Consider the following 11731-nt stretch of genomic DNA (forward strand, 5'->3'; position numbering starts at 1 on the left):
TGAGTTAGACTGAAACTGCTTCGATTAAAATTGTCCTACACATCACTGAGTTTTTTCAGCATGCCTAAGATATTTCACGGAATACACAATCTCGAAAGATTCGTCTACATAAAACCCAAAACAATTTTTGAAGTCGCGTGACATTTTTGAACAAGGATCTAACTAAATAACCTTCAGTGGAAATTATATGGAAATTTCTGACTGCTGGGCATTTGATCCATTTAAGACCGTGCCCGGCCGCCGGGCATTTGGACACAAAAATTATACCGAACGATTTATGCAAATAACACCTATATCCAGCTCTCTTGATGAATTTAACGGCGCTATTGAATTGTCGCTGTGCGGGTTTAAGAAGAAAGCTCAGGCAGGCCATAAACATAAGACAAAATATTGCTGATTAGCAACCGAGGTCGCATTTTGAAAAAGTTTACTCTGGATCTTACAAATTTAACGTTAGTGTAACTCTTTTTCTCCATCATTTTCAGACATTTTTTGGGTGATTCCAATATTTGTACTGCACTTTAGACCAACAAGAGTTCAACATTTATCTAGTTTAAAGATTATCTTGACACATCAGTGGGATCATTACTTAACAGTCGCGGCATGGAGAAATGCACATTTATATCGCCTTTTTTTTTTCTTTTAAAATATTTTTATGCATATGGTGTGCTCATAATTAGACCGGATGAAGCCAAAACGTTTGAAATCAAAGATTTTCTGCACTAATCTCTCTTCTCCGTGAAGAGGGAAGACAACACATCTTAAAGGTCAGTGTTAAGAAGCAAGAACTTTTTTTTTTTTGTCAGAGTAGTCGGACATTCTTTCCGATAGCTTTGCCTCTCTCGCGTTGATTTCGCTTACAACTTTATGAATTCCACGCCTAAATTTCTCGCTCTTTTCATGCCCTAAATTTTTAGTTTTTCTTTTGGAATTTGTTGCGTTTCGGCTGAAGTGTTTTACTTATAAACATCTGCAGAGAGCCTTAGGCCAAAATTTGTATTAGTGAGACATCGAGACTGAAATACGTATTACTTTTACACATTAACTTCCTAACCAGCTGATAATAACTTAACTTTTGAATACTAGACGTCGATGAGGGGAACAAGCGTGAACGAGGAGGGAGGGGGGGGGGGTGCAGGGGTGCATCGAATTCGCTCGTCAGGTCCCAACGCCTGACACGTGTGTGCATCATTTTTGTCAATAGTTTTTTTGCTTGTTTCAAGGAGCTGGTCGGTCTTAATGTAATATGTGGCTGGATTTTTTTGTGTCAGTAAGGTCCAAGAATGGGTCTGCATGGGTCCGATACAATAGAGATTTGCCTACCTCAATATAGCACGGAAATTCGTTGGAATTATTAAAAATCGCTTCATATTTTTGTCTGTCATTAGTTTTCAATGTATAAAAAGAAAAACGAAAGATTGCAAAAAAATAGCAAAATACATTATATTTAATTTCCGGCTGAATTTTTCAATAGCAAAAACTTTTTCTTGCGATGCTAACTGTGCATGATGTCAGAGACAGAAAGTGAATATCAACATTTATTAGCCCAATCTTTGTCTTAAATACGGTAATAAAACTGATATGAAAGGGTTGAAGACCAACTCTTATGTCTGCTTTCAGTCGTGACCTTAATTGTGCAGATATTCAAATTCACAATTTGCATTGTGAACGTGCTGCTTCATCTTTATTCAAAATCGTAGAGACTTCGATATTTAAAAGAAAGGAAATCCAGTTTTGAGAGTGTTTTGCCCAGCTTAACACAAAGACTCTATACATCAAGTAATATTAACATTTTTCAAAAAACAATAAACGAAGATATGTCTATTGACATTCACTTTACATTTAATTTGACCCAAGAGAAAATAATTATTTCCTCTTGTTTGACCGCCGTGTTTTTCCTTACAGGAAGCGATGCGTAAACAGAATATTCAGACTACTTAATCTTGTGTCCAATTTAATGCTACTTTCCATGCAGTCCAATAACATGTCTATTTTAGTATATTTTATTAAAAACAACAGTTCTTTGAAACTAAAACCGAAAACCTTAGAGAAAGAAGCTAGTCTATCGATCTCTTCCGTTAACAAATGTTCTCCGAAATACACCATGACGCAATTACGCAACGCGAAATTTTTCCAGTCTTGTGCAATTATAGAATAAGATCTCAGGAAAGTTTTTAAAACTGCATGGTGTAGAACCAAGCTTACGAGAAGGCGAAAACTGGCTAAGTTAAGTTCTTGTTGACAATAATCTGACACACGACAAAGTAAGTTTGCTTCATTGTTTTCATGGGGTAATTGTATCTTCTCTGGTTTTGGCCTTCGGTCGAATTTTTTGTCTAGTATTCTGATAACGTACTTCCTTAAAATTATTAGCTTACTTGGTTTTATACATATGTAGTTTTCATGAATTATTTCAATCTTTGGTGCTTCATTCAAGGGAAAACTGCTTGTTCAGGCTTATTTTTTCTGCATTTGCTGTCTTCAGCTCACAGTTCTTTCTCCATGTTCGCTCTTTGCAAGTTCAAAACATTATTTATTATTCTCGGACAGGAACATGCGCAAACACCAGCGCTCTCTCCGTGCGCCACAAACCTTGGAAGTTGCGCCAATTTTAATCGATTGATCAGCAAATTTTACAACCATTCTTAGTAAGCTGCGGCCAAAAGTATTCTTCTCTAAATAATTATGTTGATTAACGGATATTAATCGTTTCATTACCTTTTCGGTGTTCGCATGAATTAATTGAAATGGTTGGCGGAAAGGACTCACTCTTAAATACTTTCCATAATGATACATGCACTCCTTCTTAATTCTCGTATCCTCATCACTTTTTTTTCAAGTTTACCTGTAGTCAAATTTCCCTGCAGAATAACAATTTTTGATATTGGTAATGGCCAGTGAGAAACAATTTAGCCATGAAATTCAAATGGATCATCATTGCTTCCTTATCCTTGCTGCAGTTTGCATACTCAGTACTTCCTGATTTAGACACTGCTGAACAGTCATGTATTTAACAGGGTTTGAGCTAGTATTTGATCACTGGGGGACAATTTGTCCCCTTAGCAAAAATTTTGGAGGACATTTTCATTTTTAGGGGGACAGACAAATTAATTTTTATTCGACATTTTCTTTTTTTACATTCATACAGGCAAGCCGACAAAAACATTTTTTTACCTGATCCTTGTAAGACTTGTAATACAAGAAAAGTGATGCAAAAAAGAAAAGTCATGTTATTGATGTCAAATTTCTTTTTCTCGTCATATTTAAACAGAGGATCAATGACTATGCTTTAGACTACCGCTTGGTTGAGCATGAGACGTACGTGTTCAGTAAAGTGTGACTGAAACGTGACTTTAGAATGAACTTTAAACGTGCAAGAAAATATACTTTCCACGTTCTGTTTTAGCTTGCAATTTCTGTACCGAGATAAAACTCTTCGTGGTTCTAAAACAATTTATTGATGATAACTGACGGTGTGGTCCCCGGCGAGGCTCAGTTTGAAAAGGAGGTAGGGTTTCAACGGTCGTGTGTCAAGGTTGATGTGGTCGCGGGCTGTAAGAAACCTCTAAACTAGAAATTTTTGAAGCAAACTGCGGCTTAGCGTCGGTTGCACGGGGAAGATTGAGTTTGTAGTGAATTGAAATGAAACTACAGTATGTGTGCTTGGATTCTGTGTTAGATTTGTGGCCGCCCGGTCATTTTGAGCTTGGATTTTTTCGCTTCTCGGATCAGGCGTTCGGAAATGAAGTGTTCAGCCTTGGGCTTTTCTTATGTACGTTGAAAACCTCGAAATGAACAACTCGCTCAAATGGGCTCTGTGGAAGCAAGGTGAGGTATTTTTTTTGAGAATTTGACGTATTTTTTTTATTCCTGAGGGCGGTCGTAAATATGCCCATACAAACTCTTATAATTCCGCCGTGACCGTTATTGCGTAAGATGAGGCCTGGCTCAAACCCTGATGTATTTTTTTCTTGAACCAACTGAAACACGTAAGTCCCACAACACACCTACTAATTTTAAATGTATGAAATTGTGTTCTTAAAATTGTTGTCGAAGCTTTTAAATAACTGATTATGAATGGGTTCCTGTTTAAATCTGGTGTATATTACATAAATACATTGCTTAAGAGTTTCAATCCTAACTCTACAGTCAACGATCATATTTATACTAGAAAAAATTGGAGTCTTCAACGACAGATAGAGGCAGATCTAACAATTTTAGGACGGACCACTCTTGTTACTCAGATCAATTTCATATAATGTCATATCTATATGATCGGTTTCTAATTTTCGAACATTGTGGTACTAATCTCGCAGTTTATAATAAGTTGAAGACACCGTGAAATTAAACAGACGATTTTGAGGTGAGAACAGCTATAACAGCTATAGATGCTTTTGCTCTGCCAGAAGATAAAATAATGTCGCAAAACAAAATAGATACAACATTTACTCCAAAATTAAGCCGGTAAATATTAAGATGAAATGTATGAGTAAATTTCATTAACTTGCTGGCGGCAAAATTTCCTGAGGAGAAATGTTCCCGTGATACTCCTTTTCAGAGCGGTAAAGACCGCCGATCATTGCATAAATTTAAAGGTTTGTTATCTTGCAAAAAATCTTCCTTCCGCCTTACATTCCCCGAGGTCCTCAAAAACCAAATTGGAATTCATAAACAGTTCTCAGTACGTAATGTACTGCAACTTCTTTAAGAAAACCTGGAGAGCCATGGTTAATTTATGAACTAGTCAGTAAAGATAACTTAGTGATATCTTTACTACACAAGGGGCTGAAACTCATACACTCGTGATGACCGCGGCAATCTGACGTAGAAATAAGATGTTTAACGGAAAGGTTTTCAATCTTCCATGCAACCGCTTCAAGGCAAGCATTAGAGCAGCCAAAGGCATGACTTAGATGTTCAAAGTTTTTTAGTTTTGTCCTTGAAGGAAGTCTTTGATCTAAAATTTCCGCGTCACGTGGTGTATTAAAAAAAAACGGATATCGATGAAATTGTTATTAGAAACAAAGAAGAAACCTTATTTATATCAATGTCATATACATCATGATTAGTATTTTCAGCTTTTATCCATTTGAAAAAGTATATATTTTAGAAGCATCTGACGAAGGAATACAAAGTAACAGTGTAGAATTAAAAATTAGACGAATTGGTCATAATTTGTGTTGAAAAACGTTGACGAATTTTTCATTCTCTGACGGGGTCTCGTACGTTAAGTTGCTAAAAACAAAATACTGCATTTTCGGTTTTTGCATGAACTTTTTTTCCACTTGGAATAAACATCTGGAAGGAGGAATTAAGAAACACACCCCCATCAATACACTCAGTCGTGTATTATCGTCGTTGCAATATTTTATTTGATAGACACACTAAATTTTGTTTTAGGAAACGACGCGAAAAAGAATTGCACTCGCTCGGGTTATTATCTTTTTCTTTCTTGTCACATTACACTGGTGTTTATGCATCTTTCTTTATTTTGGGCGAAATTGAAAGTTATCAGTACGTTGTAATCATTAGTTTCTGTGATTTCCGCGTATGGTTGAGATCCATTATCGTTGAACTTTTTGCGGAAAAATCATTGACATTTTTTCTTCATTGTTTTTTGGCGGCCAAAACAACTTTAAAGATAGTTGTTGGGGAACGAAATGAATGAAAGATGCGACAGCAATAATACAGAAAGGAAAATTGAAATGGAAACATGATCACATTTGCCTTCTAATTACACTAAGTTATTGTGAGATTTGTTATATTGTCTCATTGGGTAGCCCCAAGGAAATATACGCTTTCAGTCATCTTGTAATGCAGATATAGGCACTCGGCTCACTTATCTCTTCTCATTCATACTAAATGAACTGAGTATAATTTTGGAAAAAGTAGTTTTTGAGGTATTTTTCACGGTCGACACCGACCACTTTTTTCCATTGGATTTGAAATTGAACAACAATTCAAATTTAATGTGAAAATAGTAAATATCATGTACGTAAGAAAATGTGCTTATATTGTGGTATTAATCGCTTATGTTTCAGGCGTTAATATTTTTAAGAGGTTTTTTACCCGTTCGGTATCCTTTTATGTTCCATGATATTGTTTTCTCACATGATATTCTTTCTCACATAGAGATCACTTCCTCGAAAGCCTCCAACTTCAAATACATCGAATATCTAACCCACTGTATATGTGTTGTCTTCGTATTCAAATGCTTATTTCTCCCCAAAAATTTATCACATTTAATGCAATCCTTTGTGTAACAGCTATAATTAAGTTTAACTAATTTCTTTAACGGTTCATAAATCTCCGCTTACCAGAAATCGAAAAATATTTATGTTGTTTTATCGGTCAATCAATTTTTTTTATGCTTCTCAGTCCACATTGTTCTTACCTATAGATCCTTTGGATCTGTAACAATGCAACGGAGCAACTTTGAACTTCCTTAAGCTGTGCAAGATAGCTGAAATACTGAGTGAATTCGGCGCCAAGACGGAGTTGTTTTGGTTGAAATATTGTCTTTCTTTCAATACACATAGAGCGATGTAAAAGACACGGTGTAAAATAATACTTGTTTCATGAAATGTTAAGGATCTAAGAATGATCCCACGCTCTGAAGGTATCAGTGTAACCAGGAAATCACTGGTATTTCTGTTAGCAAAAAAAAAAAAGAAGGAAAGCATCACAACACAATATTTTTATTCTAACCTGTTATGTAAAAATAGTGAAAGGGCATTACTCGATATGTTTACATCTTTCGCCGAATTCATCCGCAATGAAACTCACTTAATATTTCGGAAGGCAATTTGATAACAACTTTGGATGTCATTAAGCTCACTGAATTGCCGAACCCGCAAGCACTGAAATGAAAACCTCTGAGATTCAGTTAATCCGCCTGTAGTAATTAGTTGCCACAGGAGGCGTATTTGGCGACAACATGCGATAACGCGCTGTAAAGATTACTCATCAGAAGGGTAGATTTTCTTCATAAACTGCATGGCTATTTCTTGCAGAATTGAAAACAATAACGTCTAGGAAGGTATAAAGGAAATATACAACATAATCAGCCGGCACAATAGCAAGTTTTTGCGATATGTATATTCAAAACATAATCATATTCATTCAAAGATTAATATTTTGAGCTTTGAACGCCATGACTCCAGGAGAGAATTGGTGAAAGTCATTCGATGAGAATGGACCTTCAAGTGACGTGGGTTGTATTAGAGACCGTTAGTTCCTAAAATTTGTTTTTGTTGAGTTGCGTGCTTTAGGGAGTTTTTCGGTCTGACGATCGACTCAGAGGGCTACGAGTGCACGATATGAATTCAAGTTCAAAATAAAAGCAATACCGAAAATAGAATTATTCCCCGTAAAGATTACTCCGTCTCGCAATTAAAGACACAGTTGTTAAGTTATTAAAGGAAGTAATCATGAACTTATCAACAATGAAAAAACTTTAAATAAAAACTGCGATATGTTGGTTCCTTGTTTTCTCTGTCAATATGATATATATTTGCTAGCTTACTGTTTAATTGGAAAACTTCGAACTTGTTGGCTTGTAAGTCTCAAACACTTAATCTTTCATTAAAAAAGGTAGCATTCAACATCAATCAAAATATGCTTTGCTATGAAGTGGAACCAAAATGTGTTAATTATACCTTTCCAAAACTCGCAAATTTTTGCATCGGTTATTTTTTTTAGCCGCCCATCCAGATCTTTAGAACAATACATTATTTCATGAAAATGCCTTCCCTTACTCTGGCCTCCTTTCCAAAAGATTGGTTTTTTTAATTTCAAATGCGTTACTTTCTGCCTATAAAATTTTTGTACTCATTCGTGTTTGCAATGAATCTACGGGACAACTTTGCGCTACGATTCTATTGAAAAATATTCGGATACTTATCAATGAACCATAGACGGGAGGAAAGCTTGTATGCTGCAAGCGAAACCTATTAGCATTATTCATTCCTATTCACGAATTAGCTTCCTCTATAGCTGATTATGCCTAGCTTAAGCCAACCTCTCTACTTCTTATCAAGAACTAAAATAAACATATTCTATTAACCTTCTCTTGTTGTTGCCGACTTTAATGACAAAGTGCTTCATATTTTTTTCATTTTAGGGGTAATTAAGGAGGAGAATATCTCTCATTTATAATCAGTCTTGACAAGTCAGTCTCGTAAGGTCTTAAAACACTCTTGGTAACTTTCCGGTACTTAGAAAAAAGGCACCTTGTTTTTGAAATCAAGTGACTCACAACAAGACACTTAATGGACTAAGGATAACAAAGACTGTTCATTTTGGCTGAGGAAACACCGAGATAAGGACGGTCACCCCGTAGAGCTGAACGGACGAAGCCGGGAAATTCAATTGAACCCTTCTCTAATTTTTTTAACAAGTAACGCAATGAACAACTCGCTCGCACAGCACAAACTCAACTCAAGCGACGAGGAAATTCAAACTTTTGATTTCATGCCAGGATTCGTGTATCCAGTCGCGACGTGTCATATAATTATATTAACAGTAGCTGCAGTGGGAAATCTTCTAGTTTGTTACGCTATACTCGCCAACAGAAACTTGCGCACCAATCCAACGAACCTCTTTATTTTCTCCCTGGCGTTGTCGGATCTCCTGACAGTCACACTGGTTTTGCCATTTGATATAGAAGGGATCTGTCTTCAGTGGGTTTGGAATCATGGAGAAATTATGTGCAGAGCATGGATAACGATGTACCTAATAACCGTACCAACCTCGATTTTGACCCTATTGGCCGTCAGCGTGGATCGATACAAAAGCCTCAGTGATCCTCTAAATCGTTTTAGACGTTGCAGATTCATGACTCGGAAAAGAGCTTTCTTTATCTGCTTTATAATCTGGCTGTACAGTTTTTTGTGCGCTTTGCTTCCTGTCATGGGTTGGCGGACAGCTGACTATTTTGTCCACGACAAAGTTTGTTATTTCCCTTTCACCCGGGTTTATTTCATTCTGACTTCTGTTCTGAATTTCATTTTGCCACTATTGGTAACATGCGGAATCTATATTAAGATTTATATGATCGCTTCCACTCATCACAAGAACGTTGAAGGAGATGACAGCCGAAAATTTCGTTCCACCGAAGAGAAAAAGGTGTATTCCAGAAATGTAAGAGCAGCTAAGACAATATCTATTTTTGTGGGGGCTTTTTTCTGTTGCTGGGTGCCATTTTCATCGGTCAGTATTATCGCGTTCATTTGCGGCGAGTCATGTACGGGCAGTATCCCCTATGAAGCTCGCATCGTTTTGTTAATGTTTGGGTACCTAAACTCGGCGCTCAATCCGTTTCTTTTTGCATTCCGTAACCGCAGATTTAAGGCCACCTACTCGCTGATGGTGAGATCACTAAAAGCTCGTTCTAAGCCCGAAAGAAAAATTAGCCGCTCGACACTGACGCAAAGCACGATCGGCTCCGAAGTTCTAGATTCGCAAGATATGAATGTTCGTCTCCAATCGGTGAGGCCGAAGCGGGAGTATTGAAGAATTGTATGCTGCTTCGAAATTGTTTAGTGTCATTCGGAGTATTTTGGTTCAGTGTCAAGATAAAATGTATTTATTTTATCTCCCCCCCCCCCCCCCACATAGCCTCTGTAATATTCTGAAACCCCCTTCCCTTATATGCAATTTTCTAAAGTCCCCACTCCCTTATACCCTGTTAGTGACAACTAATCTCCCTTCCATTCCCCCCTGAAAACCATGTAATACCCCCCAAATCCCCCCCTCCAGCGATATAAAAATGACTGTTCCCTTATATACAAACAAGGATTTTTACAGAAATTGACAAAAGATTGGCTGAAGCGCACTTCATTAATTTGCAGTTGTCAATTCTAGCTGTCCGTTATGCCTATCTTGCCAATCTAAAAGAAGAAGGTTAAACCATTTATTTACTTTCATGACCCGGCATATATATCTGTCAAAGTTAAAGTGGAGAGTTGCCACATTATTATTAAGTACTGAAACTGGAATTGCATGGGGTATATAAATTTCCTAGATTTTCTGGTTACTTAGATTAGTTATATAGGTATGTTGTTACATTCGTATTTTTAAAAAGTTAGTCTTAGAAACGATCATGATCACTACGGCTTGTCAACAAACGAGGTTTTACTCAAACTGAATTCGAAGTTTGAGATGGAGTAAATTGATCTAACGGATACGGCTTAGCTGTGACTGCTTCTCGCGATTGAAAAAATTTGAGATTCCCCGAATTTAAGATTGGATTTCGCTCACAATGCTGATTTTTTGCGCTATTGAGGCGGTTATAACGTATTTAAGAAGAAACCGCGCGGGATTTCACGATTTCGCGACTTAAAATTTCATTTTCATAAAGGCTTAAGTTTGAAGTTTGTTATCGCGTTATAGGAAATTAAAAAAGCCATATACAGGGTGATGAACGCTAAATATACTGTGAAATAACAGAAATTAAAGTTAGCATTGTTTGCCGCAGAGCGATCGGTTAATCATGAGAAACAGCTCAATTCATGAAGTTAGTAAGTTCCAAAAGAAACTGTGGTGCTATATCGATGGGGTTTATCACAAGATACGTAGTTTGATTTTACCAACTGAGATAGTAATGTGAATTGGAGAGTGAAAAGTTGCTAAAGCTGACGTTATGAGCGTTAGCCCTTCGTCTGAGCCTAAGAAACTCTCTACAGGCGCCGATTTACATTACTGATCAACTCAGTTGACAAAACCAACAATCTCATTGTTCAGTTCATGTCAATTTTTTGTGATTAGCAAGTAATGAAAGTTGGAGCGGGTATGTGAAGAAAAAGAAATTGGATTTCGTGCGCAATAATTAGCTCAAAGCGCAAAAAGAATCAGAACGAAAACGATGCAACTGTATTTTTAGCTCGACTATAATAGTTAACACCATTAAGGTAAAGAGATGCTTAAATCGAAATCACGCTCCATATGCAGCGAGAAAAAACATTTAGAGCCGTGTTAAATAGCTACTATTGTAACTCAAATGCATATATAGTGTATACATCAATTTATATTTAGTTTATGGTGAAACTTAGCTTTAATTGCTTGGAATCGATAGCATTATTGGGTTAAGCTGATCAATTTAAATAGGCAGCTTTTTAACCTGAACTGAAGACAAACAACCAGTGGATTTTCTTCGACAAACTGCAATCTTTTTAAGGTCTATGGACAAAGACCTCCTGTGTGCTAGGCCCCTTTCAAGTTAACAAACTTAGAGTATCACGTACAGGGATGTGGTTGTAGTCGTTGTACATACAGTTTCTTGACTCAGGACTAGTTTCAATGCTGAAAAAACTGAATCATTGAACGAGTTTGGATATGTACTTAACCGTAAAAGTATATTGTTCTACTATCACAGCCATATACATGTATTGTATTATGTATCATAACTGTTTATATCAGGCTACGCGTCTTGGGAATAAAAACAGAGATGAAGAAAGATGGGGAAAAGCTTAAAGAAAGCTGTCATTTCGTTATATTACAACGCAGATCAAAGTCCTTTTTGAAAGCGACAAATTTTACTCACAAGATTTAGATTTAAATTCTCACTATTTGCCATAAATTAACTGTTAATTTGGCCCGCCAGAACCGTTCGTTGGAGGCCTGGAGAAAAGTGAACCAGCGCGAGGCCTGCTAGGGGTCTGGTACTGAATATTAGTGCAAGATCACTCCAGATCACTAATAGCTATCAGTCACACCCCCAACTTTGCGCATG

General features: G+C 36.8%; 1 protein-coding gene across 2 annotated transcripts; it reads left to right on the forward strand.

The window, feature by feature from the left end:
• The first annotated feature begins 2148 nt into the window (after positions 1 to 2148).
• LOC131772970 (D(1A) dopamine receptor-like) lies at positions 2149 to 11393 on the forward strand. Of its 2 annotated transcripts, none has more exons than XM_059088930.2 (2): positions 2149 to 2264; positions 8123 to 11393. In XM_059088930.2, exon 2 carries the CDS (start codon positions 8407 to 8409, stop codon positions 9511 to 9513), a length of 1107 nt encoding a protein of 368 aa, XP_058944913.1. In that variant the 5' UTR covers positions 2149 to 2264; positions 8123 to 8406; the 3' UTR covers positions 9514 to 11393. The 2 variants fall into 2 exon arrangements, with proteins under 2 accessions (XP_058944913.1, XP_058944912.1); XM_059088929.2 differs by lacking the exon at positions 2149 to 2264 and adding an exon at positions 3366 to 3828.
• Positions 11394 to 11731: the final 338 nt, after the last annotated feature.

Source organism: Pocillopora verrucosa, chromosome 4 (assembly GCF_036669915.1).
Source record: "Pocillopora verrucosa isolate sample1 chromosome 4, ASM3666991v2, whole genome shotgun sequence".
Taxonomy (NCBI): Eukaryota; Metazoa; Cnidaria; class Anthozoa; order Scleractinia; family Pocilloporidae; genus Pocillopora; species Pocillopora verrucosa.

Bases quoted from the DNA above. Each gene is read 5' to 3' on its own strand.
- LOC131772970 (XM_059088930.2), top strand. From the start codon at position 8,407: ATGAACAACTCGCTCGCACAGCACAAACTCAACTCAAGCGACGAGGAA.